Source organism: Oryx dammah, unplaced genomic scaffold (genome assembly GCF_014754425.2).
Source record: "Oryx dammah isolate SB20612 unplaced genomic scaffold, SCBI_Odam_1.1 HiC_scaffold_13, whole genome shotgun sequence".
Taxonomy (NCBI): Eukaryota; Metazoa; Chordata; class Mammalia; order Artiodactyla; family Bovidae; genus Oryx; species Oryx dammah.
Genome location: NW_024070197.1, coordinates 59,644,840 through 59,663,149, shown reverse-complemented (window position 1 = coordinate 59,663,149; position 18,310 = coordinate 59,644,840). Strand labels below are relative to the sequence as shown.

The 18,310-nt window shown below is 46.8% G+C and overlaps 1 protein-coding gene across 2 annotated transcripts; it reads left to right on the top strand.

Annotated features, from left to right (window-relative positions):
* Window positions 1-725: 725 nt before the first annotated feature.
* Window positions 726-8,732, top strand: NUDT7 (nudix hydrolase 7). 2 transcript variants are annotated; one of them, XM_040253485.1, is made up of 4 exons: window positions 726-860; window positions 2,378-2,531; window positions 3,567-3,725; window positions 8,275-8,732. In XM_040253485.1, exons 1-4 carry the CDS (start codon window positions 826-828, stop codon window positions 8,641-8,643), a joined length of 717 nt encoding a protein of 238 aa, XP_040109419.1. In that variant the 5' UTR covers window positions 726-825; the 3' UTR covers window positions 8,644-8,732. The 2 variants fall into 2 exon arrangements, with proteins under 2 accessions (XP_040109419.1, XP_040109420.1); XM_040253486.1 differs by lacking the exon at window positions 3,567-3,725 and having other exon boundaries at window positions 754-860.
* Window positions 8,733-18,310: the final 9,578 nt, after the last annotated feature.

The following is an 18,310-nucleotide window of genomic DNA, read 5'->3' as shown; positions in this document are numbered from 1 at the left end:
TCTCCCCCTGCCCTTCTCCCTCTCGGAGCAACAAACAGAACTCTCTTACAACACAGCTCACTGTGCTCTACACCCAGTTTCCGATCCCGCATCTCCTGGGTGGGACCCGAGAGTCTATCCATTTTTAACAGCACACGGACCCTGCTGATGTGGACGGTCGCGGCTTCTCCCAGGACGACACTTCAAGAACAGCAGCTTTCCGGGTCAGCTCGGATACTAGTCTTTCTGGGAAGCTTTCTCTGATTTGCTTCTCCCTCACATGCTCCCCAGAGACTAAGGGCTTCATCTAGGTAATTGAGTTCTGTCTCCCTCTCTATTTGACTGTAAGCTCGGCGTTGTCTGTTCACTCACCGTCGGGCCTGCATCCAGCACAAAGTAGGTGCTGGGTAAACACGTGTGGACTGCTGTTCAGAAAAATTGAACCAACTTGACCTCCTAGCAACGGTGAGTAAGAATGTTAGAATTCTCTCAAGTCAACAGCACTGCATTCTCCCCCTTTCCCCCTTTTCAACAATTGTCAATTTCAGAATTCTTCCTTTAGCTCTTGCCTTCGAGGGAAAGCAGGAAGAAGCTCTGCGCGACCAGGAAGGCGGGGCCTTAAGCCCCACTAGCCCTGCCCCCACGCTCGCCCCGCCCCACTAGCCCCGCCCCGCCCCGATCTCCAGCCTGCCGCTCTCGGTCCCGCCCTGCGTCCTAAGCCAGGCCCCGCCCCAGCTCCGGGCCCCGCCTCTCTCCCCGCGCCAGGCCCGGAGCTGCTCTGCGCATGCTCGTCCGGCAGAGTTCCTTGGGAGGCTTTGCTGGCAAGAAGCGAACTTTCCCGGGGCGATGTCGCGACCCGGCCCTCCCCAGGAACCAGTCAGGTAAGACCTCCCCGACCCCTGGCACCCCGAGCCGGACCTGGCCCTGCCTTGATCACTGCGCGGCCGGACAGGTGGCGGGCCGTGAGTGGCCGGGGCCTTCTGGCTACTTGTTGCGGGTCCCGCCTGCCCGCCTTCCGGAGCCCCGCGCTCCGGACGCTCACCTCCTTTGGCAGCTCGCAGGGTCCCCGGGCCTTCGCGCCTTCCCCCGCCAAAGACAGAGCCGAGTTTGCACACTTGGTGGGCGCACGGCCCCCGAGGGCTTCCCCTCTTCCGCTCGACGAGCCTCAGCCGTCGGGGCAGCGAGCCCGCACCAGGCAGCGCCCGGTTCAAGGTCCCCGGGCTACTCCCAGCCTCAGTTACACAAACTCTCAGCCTGGAACGTGATCGTGTTTTCACCTTAATGAGAAAAGCGTGGAAAGAAGGTGAGATGAGCCCATGTCCAGACTGTAGTACAGAATATACCGACCCTAGTGTTTACCTGGCGAGTACTCCAAGCACCAGCTCCTTATGTGGACGGTTTTGCAGACTGCTGCCTCTGCTGGTACCTCTGGTCAGTTCTGGGCACCACACTTTCAAGCAGTCCCTCACATTCCTGGTGGGAAATTCTAGTTTCCTTTTCTGGACACCTGCCTGTGTGCCTCCAGTGCCAGCATTCCTGTGACTCTTTTCAGGCCATTTGGGCATTTTCAACACCCACTGCAGTTTCCTAACTACGTTATTGAGCATCCTACCTCCTAGAAAGAGGCAAGAAATAGCAGACATCTCTGGCAAGCAACTGTGCATCTAAGGACTGAGACATTTAAATGGCAGCCACAGAACTGTATCATTTAATCCTTACAAACATCCTCAACATGTCACACATCAGGAAGGGGGCGCTTAGAGAGGTCAGTCCTAACACTTTGAAACCAGTCTGGCTCCCTTAAACACCTGCTTTTGCCCCTTACACAAAACTGCCTTAGCCCATAGTTATGGACTCAGAGAACAATGTGTGGTTAAAGCCTAAATACTTGGATTTTACTAAGTCACAAGTGGACCCAGCAGTCTATGTTGTAACATGCCCTCTGGGTGACTCTGTTGCTGCACAAGTTTGGGACTCAGTGTTACAAGGTATTTGAAGACAAGGGTCTGATAATGTGACTTAAGGGCCAGGTTAAGAGAAAGCCCTTAACCTTACGATGGTGTAACCTTTGTAACAATGAACTTGCTCTGCAAATCTGTCTTCCTGAGTATTACTGTGGGTTTCAGCACTGAACTATTGCACAATTGAAAGAATATTTTACCATCATTCAAAATTAATTTAGATTTTAAAGTGAACTCAGGTACTAAACTGGGTTCTTAGTAATTTTTGCCTCATTTTGTCTTACCAAAGGTCACATGATTTGGGAATTATTATTGCTGTCCTATTATTAAAAAGTACACTGAGAGTATAAATGCTAACACAGCAGAAACATCATACAGTTTAGGTGCTTTTTATCATAACTCTGGTTACTAAACTGTGTGGTTTGTTTCCATTTTAGAAACAGCTTGATAGATGACGCCAAGGCCCACTTAAAAAAGCATGACTCTGGGACCAAATATTCTCACTGTTCATCTAACAAATTTTCGATCCTTCTACCATTGTTGGCTAAAGATGGGAAACTTTACCTGTTGTTCACCCTCCGGTCAGAGAAGGTAAGTGATGAAAAGGTCCCTGATCTTAAGGTCTCAGGATATTTGAAATGTGATCACTGGCACATAGTTTGAGGTTCCAGATTCTCAGCTGGACTTTTAAAGTTGTGATGTTCAAGGGGTACATGAAGCCACAGAATCATGTGGCTTTTTACGGAGAAGTTTTGGAAAGTAAAATAAGCAATTGAGCTAGCAAGTAATTTAAAATACTTTTATGCCAGGGTTTCTTATCCAGCCATTGCCATTTGGGCTGGATAATTCTTTGTTTTGAGAGTTACCCCATACATTATGGGATGTTTAACAATATCCTTGGCCCCTATCCACTAGAAGCCAGTAACACACACACACAGACAACACACACACTTTGTGACAACCACATATGTCTCCAGATATCGCCTACTCTCTTGGCAGGGATGGGGGACATAAAACTGCCCCACCAAGAACCACTGTTTTAGATTAATCTCACCCCAGGTATAGTGTGTGTATGTGTATCCAGATCACTTTGCTGTAAACCAGAAACAAACACAACATTGTAAATCAACTGTACTTCAATTTTAAAAATATATTTTTTAAGTTTTTTAAGGAATAACATTTCATCTCAATTTTAAAAAATACTTTAAAAAATAGTTGCTTATAGAACTGTTCAGACTCATTGACAAGAAATCCATCTGAAGCATTGTGCCCAAACCAGTAAGCACTTGATAAAGGTTATCCATGCAAAACACTGTGCTTTTCATTATCCTTTTGTTCGGCCTTTTTTCTCCACCATTGTAAATCTGTGTGTGTGTGTGTATACTATCTTTGGAGGGCAAGGAGAGAAAAATCAGAAGTGAGGGTAGTTTCTCCTAGTTCAGTTTTTTTAAAGGACTCAAGTTTAGAAAAAAGACAAACTTTTCTTTTGGTCTTATTCCCTACTGGTTGCCACAAGTATGGGAATGGTCTCTGGCACAAGACAGAAATTCAGCACATACTTGTTGAATGAGTGAGTGGTTCCAAACTTGAAATCCCACACGGCGGCTCTGTCCCTTCCATATCCAGCTGAGAAGGTCACCCGGAGAGGTCTGCTTTCCTGGAGGTAAGTGCGAACCTACGGACGCGGACGATGTGGCCACGGCTCTCCGGGAAGCCCAGGAGGAAGTGGGGCTGCGTCCTCATCAAGTGGAGGTGGTCTGCTGCCTGATGCCACTGCCGTTTGATGTAAGGCGGGGGGTGGAGCTGGCTGGCTTAGACTCGAGTGAGCTCGCAGTAGATAGACATATCTTCAGGATCCCATGACCCCACGACCCTCAAGCATGCGGTACAGAGTCGAGAGACTGGCTCATGTGTGGACTTTGCCCCCGCTGGGCTAAGAGGCCTTGGGCAAGCCCCACGTCCTGTCTGGGCCCCTCCTTCCCCATCCAGAAATGAAAGGGCTGAACGCCATCAGCGGTTTTCAGACTGGGTGCTGTGGGACCCTGTAGATGCCTCAGTGTTCTTCTGTTGACATTCGGTTCACATTCAGTTTTCTCCAGTTTGGGTTTATTTTTGAAAATTCTCTTGAGAAAAATAACACACACTTGAGCATGCCACATACCAAATTTTAGCCCCTCCGAGGCCACTGAAGGTACTAATTTTTGCACATACCATGGAACCAGGCTTCTCCATATCACAAAGATTGAGCAATATCCTGAGATCTAGGGAAGCTGTTTAGAAACAGTCACTACTTATAACTGCATTTCTGTTTGAAGCAGGATTTGATAGTATATACGAAACAAACAAACGTAAAACAAAAGGGGTCCTGGGAATGATAGAGCTGGACCTTATTTCGTATGAGCTGATCACAACACTCTCTCTGTTATGCTAACTGACTGTAGAAGGACCCCGTGGACTGTAGCCTGCCAGGCTCCTCTGTCCATGGGACAGAATACTGGAGTGGGTTGCCATGCCCTCCTCCAGGGGATTTTCCCAACTCAGGGGTCAAACCCACGTCAGAAAGATCCCCTGGAGGAGGGCAGAAGGAGTAAATAGGGTAAATTTAAAGTTGCATAACAGAATTATTTGACTGGTCTAAAATTTTTCATATATACTTGTAATTTTAGAATGGTTACTGATTTCACAGAGAGTTCTCATGTAGCCATGCTCAGGTCCCCCAGTTACTGACATTGGACATCACTGTGGTACATTGGTGACAACTAAGAAATCAGTGTCAGCACTCTACCATCACTGAACTTCACGCTTTACTTGCCTTTTACTAGTTTTTCTACTGATGTCCCCCTTTCTGCCCGGGCTCTCACTCAGGACACCATGTTGCTCTTGCTTGCTGTGCCTCCTCATTCTCTGGTCTGGGCCAGTCTCTTAGACTGCCCTTGCACTCGTGGCTTTGACACTAGTGAGGAGCACAGGTCAGGTGTGTTCTTGCACGCTCCTCAATTTGGGTTTATCTGATACTGTTCTCCTGGTTGAGCTAAGGTTACGGGCTTGGGGGAAGAATAATACCCCAGAGGTGAAATTCACTCATCACCTATCAGAATAGGTTTAATTTTTTTTTTAATAGTATTGGGCTTTCATATGAATTTTTATGTCAAAGGAGGAATTCCACTGATGCCTAAAAATTAGAAAGCCAGATTACCCTTCGTGATGATCAATGATGCTGACATCTGTCTTAATTGGGTCCATTTTAAGAATAGAGAGGTCACCACTCCCAGGAGATATAGCTTGGAAGAAGCTAAAGACCATTCCATAAATGTGCCCTCAGTGAGAAAGAAATGAGACAGAAAAGTAACATGGGATTAAGACAAGACATGTGTCAGTTACTTCCTCTGTGTTTTCTAATGGAAGCCCTTTTCAGGGGATAGCTGCAAATCTCCTGGGACATTTTAGAGATTTATTTTAGAACTCTCTTGACAAAACATGTAATGGTTATAAGTTCCCTAAATGAGAGTAAGTCCATTTCCAAGGTCCCCAGAGCTGCTGAGTTCACCCGTAAGGGGATCGTATACAACAGTCCTCACAGGTGTGTGTGTGTTCAAATGACCTGCTCCTGCTATAATGCCAATCACACCACCGAGAAATTAGCATGAAGAAAGGCTTTCAAGAAAGATGTACAGTATTTAGAAGTGCCAGTGAGGGTCATTTTGTTTTTTGGACGTTGCAAATCTTTTAAATATGGTTTGAAAATGCAATTTATTTAATGCCTAGAAGCCTAATCTAATTCAGTCAGAATTCTAATTCTTGACTGGGGGTAATTTCCTCTCTTGGGGAACACACACAGGGCAATGCCTGGAGATGTTTTGGGGTGTCACTGGTTTTCCCCTATCCCTGGTGTTAACCCTCCCAGGCCTTCCAGCCCCCAACCGACCTTCATACATGTCATTGTATCATACATGTATGAGCTACTCTCTGCAAAGGCCTCAAGGGACTGTTCTCCTTTTTCTCTACGCGTGGCCCATAACTCCCAGTATCCATCCTTTTCTTGGCTTCCTGAAGGCCTGATTCCTGTAACATTTCAGTGGTGTGTCCTGACTTCCAAGGCTGTGTCTAATAGTCTGCAGCTTCTTCCAGGAGCCCTAAGCCTGGCTCATCCTATGTCCAGAGCAGAAACCAGTCTCTGTGGGATTTCAACTCAGCAAATAAGCAAAATCCAGGCATTTATGGGTCCTGGGATGTCTGCCACATACCACCTGTTTTCCTGCCAGTTCAGACACCTGTGTTTTTAGACATGGGATGTGCAGAGTTGCTGTTTCAGCCACAAGTTTCCACAGCCTCTCTTACTTTGCTAAGCTTGAATCCTGTTGAGCGTGTCTGACTCCCCATCTAGAATATTCAGTCTTAAACCGTGATCACCCTTTGAGGCTTTGATTCTTTTTCTTTCTCACACTAATTTCCTTAGACTCTGACATGCCAGTTCAAGGGCTGGCACTGGCCATGCAAAGTTCCTGCCCAGGCACCTGCCTAACAGGCGTGGCCCTGAGACCTCCGGAGGGCCTGAGCCACAGCTGGGGACGCTGCCCCGTGGTCTCCGAGCAGCTTGCTGGTGTGCCAGCTCGGAGATTTGGTGACCAGCATTTTGATAGAACTTCAGCGCTCAACTCTAGCATGTGGGCAGCAGGCCTGGGGTAGAATCCTGGCTTCTGCTAAGTGGGAGCCGGGTGTGGCCATGGGCAAGTTTTTTTTCTGATCCAGTTTCCATTGGTAAAGCTTCTTCAGGAGTGGGTTGTTATGAAGAACCTGGGGGAGGCTGATGGATTCTAGACGAGGGGCCCCACAGCCTGTGGGGTTTGAATGGAGAGAGCAGCCAGGGACGCAAGGTGAGCGACACTCCAGGCTCTGTCCAGATGCTTTCTTTTTTTTAATTTATTTCTTAATTAGAGGAAATTTGCTTTACAGTGTAGTGTGGGTTTCTGCCATACAACAATGCAGATAAGTGGTAATTATACATGGATCACGTCCCTCTGGAGCGCCAGGCTGGCCTCCGCGTGTTACACGCAGCTCCTCGTCAGCTGTCTCTCTGACACATGGGAGTGTGCACCCGGCGATGGGGCTTTCTGCCGTCGCCCGCCCTCTGCTTGCCCCTCTGTGTCCACGAGTCTGCTCTCAGTGTCTGCGGCTCCATTCCCTTTGCACGTACGTTCATCGGTGCCACTTTTCTCGATTCTGTATATATGTGGGAACAGTCCTCTTAAGCTGTGTTTCTGACACACACACACACACACACACACACTGGTTCTCTCCCAGGACTCATGCCCTCAGGCTCCTGGAGCCGCACCCCACCTCCTTGAGTCAGCACTGTCTTGATTTACTCCTGGCCAGGCAGAGGTCGGGCATGAAAGCCCAGCCCCCTCATCATCTCCTGGGACAGACCGAGGCAACTTTATACCCCGGAGCTGCCCGCAGCATCCCTGCCTGGCTTCCCGCTCCCACCCTCATCCCTTTGTCCTCGAGCTCTTCCTTAAGAAACCCCTGGCATCTGAGCGTTCATCTCAGTGGCTGCTTGGGGGGACCCTGTGACAGAAAAGGCTGTCAGGCAGGCCGAGCACAGTGAGGGTCCCACCTTAGGGACGTCTGGAGCCTGCGCTCCCCTCCTCCGCTCCCGGTCCAATGTTGACTTGCGTCGTTAATTCGGTTAACCGTCTGAGTCATCACTGCTCTTCAACATGCATTAACCGCCCTCCCTCAAGACCTCCCACAGGCATATTGGTCCTCCTGCAGGAGCCCAGCCCCACAGCGTCTCCCTGGATTTCCCCACTCTCTTTCTTTCAGGAATTCCCCAATTCGTCTCCCTTTCTCGTTCAAGGTCATGCCGCCCCCATCAGCCCCTACACTAAACCCCAGGCCTCCCCTGCAAGACTCCCGGTAAAATCTTTCACGTAACAGCACCCTGCATTCATTTCAGAACAGTGGTGGTTATAAATAGAAATCTCCCCGCCAGCTAGCCTCCTAGGCTCCTCTGTCCATGAGATTCTCCAGGCAGGAATACTGGAGTAGGTTGCCATTTCCTTCTCCAGGGGACCTTCTCAACCCAGGGATGGAACCCACGTCTCCTGTCTCCAATCTGCGTTGGCAGGCGGATTCTTTACCACTAAGCCAGGGAAGCCCACACCGCCATTTAAAGGACAAAGTTTAGTTATAGAGGAAGTTTTATGTAACGGACTGCTTTGGCCTGTGAGCTTAGTTTATGCAGCAGCAGCATGTGTTTAGACATACATTTTTTTTTTTTTTTTGAAACGGTATCTCTCACATCTCAGTGTCTTCCATGTTCTGCTTTCAGAAGGATATGTGGATAACTCCGGTTGTAGGATTTATAGACTCCGACTTTGAGGCCAGACCTAACCCGGATGAAGTTAAGAACGTGTTCCTGGTGCCTCTGGACTACTTCCTGCGTCCCCGTGTTTACCATCAGAGTCATCTGACACGCCGCGGTCGTCGTGTTATTGTTCACTGCTTTGAGTACACGGACCCTGAACGTGGTGTGACATACTGCATCCGGGGACTGACTGCGAAATGTGCCCTGTTTATCGCCTTAGTGATTTTGGGGGAAAAACCCTCCTTTGAGGTTGACTTTAATCTCAGCGATTTGATTCCACCCTCTGAAGAGTCCTTCCTGAAGCCTCAGAAACATGCTCTGAGCAAGTTATGATTTATGAGACCAACACCCAAATGACTCTCTGAGCAGTGTTCTTGTGGGCTTAGCCAGGGAACAATGATTCGACCAGCTGTTGGAATTTGGCAGGTGTGAATATTTTTACTGCAACTTGAAGGTAAAAAACCTTGCCTTTTCCCTAGTTGTCCTCTACTGTCTGAAAAAGCAAGTCTTTCAAAAGTAGAAAAATGTGTTTATACTGTTGCATAGTTTCACCCCCAATATGTGTAACAATACTTTTCTCACATGTGTAAGAAAAGTGGTCCAGTGGCTAAGACTCTGAGCTTCCAAAGCAGGGGGCCCGAGTTCAGTCCCTGGGCAGAGAACTAGATCCTATATGCTGCAACTAAGACCCAGCACAGCCAAATAAATAAAATCAATATTTTAAAAATATTTGTTGAATGTATGACCATGTGGCATTGATCTTATTTGTACGAGGCAACCTCACTCTCTCTGTTACATGTGACAGAAACTCTTGACCAGCCATCAGAACACACCCTCCTTCTCCTTGGCTATAGAGTTGAAGCTGAGCCCATAGCTCCCCAGGCAGAACCAGCATTGACTAAGTTCCAGTGCAGTTAAATGTAGGTCTGAAATTGAATTTAGGCCAATGGGATGTGAAATCGTTCTTGCTGGGCATCTCCAATTTCAATTTAAGAGATAAACCAAACTCCCTCGATTGCCTTTTCCATGATTTATCTGCAACCCAGCCTTGACTTTACAGATAAGACAATTCCTGCAGGAAAGTCAGAGCTAAAAGATGTAAGAGCTTGGATCTCTGAAAGACTGGAGCAAAGCAACCCGCCATCCTGGGCTATTCCTTTGGGACTGTTACATGGGAGAAAAAGAAAACTCTGTCATTTCTGCGACTGTAATTGGGGTCATTTTGTTACAGCAGAGCTATAGCCTGAATAATACACCATAACACTTGAAAATGGTTGGATGGATATTCACCCAAACTTCAGGTGTTGCCAGTAATTAGAACTCAGAATGATCTGACATTTAACATCGGTTCCTGGGACATGCACGCGATGACTCTGGGTGTTGGTGGGGTTTGACAGTCATGATCCAAAATAGCTGAAAGAATATGAGAGGCCGACAATCAGGGCAGATTACCTGCCTTAATATGATAGCAGAAAAGCACTCATTTCAAGGACAACCCTCAAATCAGAAGTCAGAGAGACATGTATTCTGAATCGCATGCCTTGAAATCCATTACTTCTTACAGGGGCATCATCATATGTCAAACTTTAGAGTTAGCAGAGATTTCTTTCCGTAAATTATGGTGTTAGCCATCCTGGACCAGATCGGGGACTGAGGGGGTCCTGTGTTGTAGCTGAAAATAAGGTGCCAACATGCTGAATCCATTTAGTCAGCCATGCCACTGTCCATTGCTGCTGAATTCTGATTTTCTGAGAGCTGGCAGAGGAAAACATTCAATCTGCAGCTTTATGCCTGTAAATGTTGAAAGGGTGCAAATCTGGCTCCAGCCTCGAAAGCAGATGTCGGGTAAGTTAACCCGTTAACATTCTATAACCAGCCCTGCAGGAACAGGCCTACATGGTTTCCGAACAATGGTAGAGGAATCTGCAAATATGTATTTACAATCTGACAGCAGCGTAATTGCTGGGTAAATGGTTGACCTCTGGTAGTGCAGAACTTTCCGAACTGTTTGCTTATGCAAACACCACAGACCTGCCTAGTTTCTAAGAGGAGATGACCCAACCTAAGTCCTCACTCTCAGCGACATGCATGGCTACCCAACTGGCTCAGTCAGGAAAGAATCTGCCTGCAAGGCAGAAGACACACAGGTTCAGTCCCTGGGTCAAGAAGATACCCTGGAGGAGGAAATGGTGACCCACTCCAGTATTCCTGCCGGGATAATCCCACGGACAGAGGAGCCTGGCAGGCTACAGTCCACAGGGTCAAAAAGACCCGGACATGACTGAGCGACTAAACTACCACCAACACCACAGTGATGGAGGTATTGCCCACCCCCTTTTTAGTGGTTTATTTCATGACATTTACGTTCAGGCTTCTAGTTAAATATCCTGTTACAACAGCCAGACATTTAGGAAGTTTGACTCAAATGAAAGAAACTATTGGCAGAGCACTGATCTCACAAACTCTGCAGAACCATTGAACAGATCAACCATCAAGGAGCGATAGGGATGGAACTAGAGTCTGTCATACAAAGTGAAGCATGTCAGAAAAACAGATACTGTATATTAATGCCTATATGTGGAATCTAGAAAAATGGTACAGATGAATCTATTTCCAGGCCAGGATTAGAGACACGGACTTAGAGAATGGACATGGGTGGTGGACGGGGAGGGTGGGATGAATTGGGAGGGTGGGACAGGGAGGATTCACATATATACACTACCATGTGTAAAACTGAAGCTCCAAAACTTGGGCCACCTCATGTGAAGAACTGACTCATTGGAAAGGACCCTGAAGCTGGGAAAGATTGAAGGCAGGAGGACAAGGGGACAACAGAGGATGAGATGGTTGGATGGCATCACCAACTCAATGGACATGGGTTTGAGTATGCCCTGGACATGGGTTTGAGCTGGTGATGGACAGGGAGGCCTGGTGTGCTACAGTCCATGGGGTTGCAGAGTCGGACACAACTGAGCGACTGAACAGAGCTGAGCTGATGTGTGAAGCTAGCGGGACGCCGCTGTACAGCTTATGGCGTTCAGTTTGGTGCTCTGTGATGACCTAGAGGGGTGTGATGGGGCAGTGGTGGGGGGAAATTCCAACGGTGGGGGCATATATATGTCCATAGAGCTGATTCACTTCGTGTACAGCAGAAATAACCCAACATTGTAAAGCAATTATCCCCCAATTAAAAAATCGTCAGGGGGAGAAACCTCTACCTCAAAAGCAAGAGGAGGTGAATCTTGACTTTTGCATCCTGTCATTCTTATGATGATAACCATCTTCTTGAGTTTATTGATACAGACAAAGAAAAGTGCTTCAGCCCCTAATTCTTTAGAGGAGACTCCGCTTGGCCTCCTTCAAGTCACCTGGCAGGTTTCCAGGAACCTGTGGACATGTTCAAGGGCAAGGCTCAGAGTTGGGGCAACAGTTGCACGTGTCTCCCAAAGTCCCCTGAGTCAGGTGGGTCTGGGTGGGAGCATTCCTGAAGAAAGTGGGCTGGACGGACATCCCCAAACACTGTCTCCAGTCCCTAAAACCTGTGCATTCTGCCATCCAGGCATCTCAGCTCTTTTCTTTGCATCCCTGTGGCCTTGGTAAGCAGGTGGTTAAGTCTGGGTGGGGAGTCAGGATGTCTTGATTTGAATCCGAGCTAAGGCATCCATCCATTCAGTGACCTTTAGCAAGTTACTCATCCTCTACAGGTCTTAGTTTCCTCCTCTCTAATGTGGGAGAGAGAAATTTTTTACTTTAGGGCTGTTGATGGGATTAAAAGAGTTAGTACATGTGACCTTCTCACTTAAAGCACACCTAAATGCTTAGAATAATGCCTAGGAAATAGTAACAGTGTTACTGTTAGCTGGTAATTATGGTATTATTATAACTAGGACATTATAACAGTAATAATAAGCATTACTATTTCTCTAGTTCTGAATATCATCATTTTCCCTACACCAGAAGTTCATGAATTTTCTTGGTTCATAGTCAGTCATTTTTTTCACAGTATATCTAGGCCAAAGGAAAATACCTAATAATTTGGTTTGTTATGTTACTATATGTAAACGATTTAACAAGTGTGTATGTCCTGCTAACTTGGTAGCCATTTGAAAATATACTAAGTACTAGAAAAATACTATTTTCACTTCAATCCTAAAAAACAGTTGCTTAACTGTGTACACCAGTTGGGCACCCGAGTAAATGGCAGACTCAAGTACAGTCACGTGATGGGAATGAACACACAGAGGGAGGAGGGACTCAGAGAAGCCCTCCCTGAGGAGGTGGTGGCTGAGCTGGGCTGACGGATAAGGAGATGCTACCCAGGTGAGTGAGATGATGGCGGTGATGATGGAGACTATTACTTATTGAGCACCTGTTATAAACCTTGAGTCTGAGCAAACTCCGGGAGGTAGTGAAAGACAGAGAAGCCTGGCGTGCTGCAGTCCAGGGGGTCGCAAAGAGTCGGGTACAGCCGAGCGACTGAACAGCAATTATAAACCTGGCCCTTCATTTTGGTTATTTCATTTAACCCTCCACTGAATCCCTGCAGTGAGTATTATTCTTATTCCCATTTTTAGACATGAAAATTTGAGAATCAGAGAAGCTAAATATTAGCCCATGGTCACAGAGCCGACATCCAAATACACGAGTATGAATTTCACAGCTCCCATTCTACTATACTCACTTACTCAACACAAGGCTCACTTCCTAGGGACAGAGGCAAGGGTGGAAGGGTTAAGTTAACCTTTCCCTTGAATCACTACACGGGAGAGGGAAAGCCAAGCTGGAAACATTGGGAGAGAGCAGAATTTATTTTCCCCCTTGTCGTGTCCTCCAGTTTATTCAGCTGCTGCAGCACACACTGGAATGAGTGATTAGCTATGATGACTTTAATTAAAGTGGAGCATACCAATTAATAAATGAGAGTGCTGGCGTCCTTGCTCGTATGACAACTCCTTTCACGGTGCCAGCTTTCCGGGTAAAGAACCGAGACGGCGCAACATTCCTCCACCCTTCAGACGAGATGATTAAACATAATTCAAGTCTTTTTCTGGTTTCCAGCTGGTTTCCTATCTGAGACTAGCACGGAGTTTTGATACAATTGCTGGAGTGATCAGCCCCGAGGGTCCCTCCCGGGGTCTGTGTATAGACTCCATTCAGAAATCTTTGCTTTTGGTGCACCGAGCAGCACATGGAACTTCCCCAACCAGGGACCTGGGGTCGGACCCATGCCCCCTGCAGTGGGAGTGAGGAGTCTTAACCACTGCACCGCCATAGAAGTCCTCCACTCAGAAATCTTGATGCCCCCTCATCACCACTTGGACAGCTCTGTCTGCTATTCCATGGTTGCACACCCCTCAGACTTAAGACTCAAATCCTCTACGCCCACTCCTCCAACCAGCCCTATTACGTAGCACAGACACTTCTTCATCACACCCCTTTGCATACCTCTCTCTCTCTCATGTGTGTGTGTGTGTGTGTGTGTGTGTGTGTGTATATGTATATATATATATATATATATATAGGCTTCCTGGGTGACCCAATGGTAAAGAATTGTCTGCCAATACAGGAGACACAAGAGATGTGGATTCTATCCCTAGATCAGGAGGATCCTCTGGAGAAGGAAGTGGCAACCACTCTAGCATTCTTGCCTGGAAAATTCCATGGACAGAGGAGCCTGAGGGGCTACAGTCCATGGGGCTATAAAGAGTTGGACACGACTGAGCGGCTGAGCACATGCATATATAACAGATCCACAGGCCATGCGACCCCTCAGTCTGACTTCTCCTGGCCTCTGGTGAATGGACCAGGGGTCCATGGTCAACCCAAAAGTAGCATCTGATTTGATAGCCAAGAATCTATGACTTTGTAGAAGAAAATGGCAACTCACTGCAGTATTCTTGCCTGGGAAATCCCATGGACAGAGGAGCCTGGCGGACTACAGTCCATGGGGTCGCCAAGAATTGGCTGTGACTGAGAAGGCATGAAATCTGTGACTCATGTGATCTATTTAAACAGATGACCTAGATAGGAATTAAAACACAGAGACATTACTTTGCCAACAAAGTCATGTAAAGATGTAAGAGTTGGACCAAAAAGAAGGCTGAGCACCAAAGAATTGATGCTTTTAAATTGTGGTACTGGAGAAGACTCTTAAGAGTCCCCTGCATATGAAGGAGATCAAGCCAGTCAATCCCGAAGGAAATCAACCCTGAATATTCATTGGAAGGACCGATGCTGAAGCTGAAAGCTCCAATACTTTGGCCGCCTGATGTAAAGAGCCAACCAATTGGAAAAGACCCTGATGCTGAGAAAGATTAAGGGCAGGAGGAGGAGGGGATGACAGAGGATGAGATGGTTGGATGGCATCACCGACTCAATGGACACGAGTTTGAGCAAACTCCGGGAGATAGTGGAGGACAGAGGAGCCTGGTGTGCTGCAGTCCTTGGGGGTCACAAAGAGTTGGACAGGACTTAGCAACTGAACAGCAACAACTTAAGTAGTTGAGCTAAGTGCATTACATTTTCCAAAGAATTTGAACCATGACAGAAGATGATAGATGTTCAGGAACTATTTTGGCCCACATGCATGCTGTGGAATAAGCCCAAGAAGTTAGAGTTTAAAGGTTAGACGGCCAGAACTTTTTTAAAAATAGTTTCTGAATTTTTTAAATTAATTTATTATAATTGGAGGCTAATTACAATATTGATGGCTTTTGCCATATAAGTGGTGGCTTTTGCCATACATTGACATGAATCAACCACAGGTGCACGTGTGTCCCCCATCCTGAAACCACCCCCCCCCACCTCCCTCCACATCCCATCCTCAGGGTTGTCCCAGAGCACCGGCTTTGAGTGCTCTGTTTCATGTGTCTTAACTTGGACTGGTCATCTATTTCTCATATGGTGATATACATGTTTCAATGCTATTCTCTCAAATCATCCCACCCTCGCATTCTCCCACAGAGTCCAAAAGTCTGTTCTTTACATCTGTGTCTCTTTTGCTGTTTTGCATACCGGGTCCTCATTACCATCTTTCTAAATTCCATATATATGCATTAATATACTATATTGGTGTTTTTCTTTCTGACTTACTTCACTCTGTATAATAGGCTCCAATTTCATCCACCTCATTAGAACTGATTCAAATGTGTTCTTTTTAATGGCTGAGTAATGTACCACAGCTTTCTTATTCATTTGTCTACCGATGGACATCTAGGTTGCTTCCATGTCTAACTATTGTGAACAGTGCTGTGATGAACATTGGGGTACACGTGTCTCTCTCAATTCTGGTTTCCTCGGTGTGTATGCCCAGCAGTGGGATTGCTGGGTCGTATGGCAGTTTTATTTCCAGTTTTTTAAGGAATCTCCACACTGTTCTCCATAGTGGCTGTACTAGTTTGCATTCCCACCAACAGTGTAAGAGGGTTCCCTTTTCTCTGCACCCTCTCCAGCATTTATTGTTTGTAGACTTTTCGATAGCAGACATTCTGACTGGCGTGAGATGGTATCTCATTGTGGTTTTGATTTGCATTTCTCTGATAATGGGTGATGTTGAGCGTCTTTTCACATGTTTGTTAGAGATGGCCAGTATGTGGTGGACATGTCTTTGATGTAGGCAGTAGTTTTCATGTCAGAGATTCCACTAGGAATGACTGTAAGAAGAAATATTTCCTGAAGCAACTTAAAGATCCTTTTAAAGGTCTCATACTCAAGACCATAAATTTTCTTTGTATAGATGTAGCCTTGGTTTGATATTTCCTTGACTATAGTTTTCCTCATTTTTCATTTTATATCTTTGAGCTTTTATCCCTTATTTCATCATGATTGTCAATGGTACCCCTGTTTCCACTTTTTCTCTTTTTGACTTATTTTGCACAGGAAACTTGAAGTTTCTCTTCTGGTTGTTTTGTTCTACCTTCTTAATTCATTTGCATTTCTTTTTTACTTTATGAACAGATTCTGCTCTGGGCTCATTTCATCTCCTTCCACCAGCCTGGGTTTTTCTTCTAAATCTGCTACATCCCATTGAGCTCATAAAAGCATTATGGGAAATCACCTACATTTTTTTTCTGACTATAAATCCATATGGCTTAACAGCAGACCAGGTGATAAACTGAAGATTTGCTAGAACTCCTAACCTGTTGTGAACAAATACTGATTTTAGCCCTCTGTACTGAATTGAATGCATGCATGCTCAGTTGCTAAGTCATGTCCGATATTTTGCAACCCCATGGACTATAACCCAGCAGGCAAGAATACTGGAGTGGGCTGCCGTTTCCTACTCCAGGGGATCTTTATGACCCGGGGATCAAATCCACATCTATTGCACTGTTCAGGCACGTTCTTTTACCACTGAGCCACTTGGAAAGACCCAAGAAGACATCCAAGTCCTACCCACCAGTACCTGGAAAGGTGACTTTAACTGGACAGAGAGTCTCTGCAGATGTAACGAAGTTAAGGATCTTGAAAGGAGACCATCCTGAACTTAGGATGGACCCTAAGTGCAATGACTCGTGTCCTTACAAATGAAAGGAGAGGGAGGTTGAAGATGGAGCCCGAGATGCAGTGATGCTACCACATGCCAAGGAACACCAGCCGCCAGGAGAAGTTGGAGAGACCAGAAAGGTCTCCTTTCCTAGAGCCTTCAGGGGAAGTGTGGCCCTGACTGTACCTTGATTTTGAACTCTGGCCTCCAGAGCTTGACAGAAGGTATTTCTGTTGTTTAAAGCCACCAAGTTCATGGTCATTCATTATGCCAGCCCTAGAAAGCTAAAACCTGCAGCTTCTGCAACCACCTCCTAGTTTAGGGCTAGCTCTCCACTCTGTCTCAGGAATAAGGTGGAAACAGTCCCCTGTTGACTGCTCTGGATTGGCACCCAACCCAAACTCAGTTAATCAGATTTGTCCCTTCAGTAATTCCCTTGAGATTGAGACAAGGCAGAGTCTGTGTGCCTGTTCCTTGGAGAGCACCCTTGCGTGATCTCATGAACTAGCTCAGTTGCTAGACTGGAGACGCCGTGAAGGCAGGGGCTGTAGCTTGTTGGCCTTCCTGGGGCCTGGCAGTGCCTGGCATGCAACATTTCCCAATGTTTCGTATCTCAGCAGCTCAACCTGGAAATCTAAGTTGCCTCTTTTTTTTTTTTTTTTTTCCCTCCGGCTCTTTGGGGTCTTAGTTGCAGCATGTGGGCTCTAGCTCCCTGACCAGGGATTGAACCTGGGCCCCTTGCTCTGGGAGCACAGAGTCCCAGCCACTGGACCACCAGGGAAGTCCCCTAAGTTGTCTTTGACTCTCACTCTTATCCCCTCCAACAGACGCAGTCTGGGTCCCACCCATATATCCCTTGGGTCCTACCACTGTCGTGAGCTCCAGACCACTTCTAACAGCCAATTCTTACATCTGTTCCTGAGGACTTTTTTAAACCCACAGCAGGTGGCCAGGAAGCGCCAGAAAATAAGGGCGCTCATCAGTTCAGTTCAGTTCAGTCGCTCAGTCGTGTCCGACTCTTTGTGACCCCATGAATCGCAGCACACCAGGCCTCCCTGTCCATCACCAACTCCCGGAGTTCACTCAGACTCATGTCCATTGAGTCAGTGATGCCATCCAGCCATCTCATCCTCTGTCATTCCCTTCTCCTCCTGCCCCCAATCCCTCCCAGCATCAGAGTCTTTTCCAATGAGTCAGCTCTTTGCATGAGGTGGCCAAAGTATTGGAGTTTCAGCATCAGCATCAGTCCTTCCAATGAACACCCAGGACTGATCTCCTTGAGAATGGACTGGTTGGATCTCCTTGCAGTCCAAGGGACTCTCAAGAGTCTTCTCCAACACCACGGTTCAAAAGCATCAATTCATTGGCACTCAGCTTTCTTCACAGTCCAACTCTCATATCCATACATGACCACTGGAAAAACCATAGCCTTGACTAGACGGACCTTTGTTGGCAAAGTAATGTCTCTGCTTTTTAATATGCTGTCTAGGTTGGCCATAACTTTTTTTCCAGGGA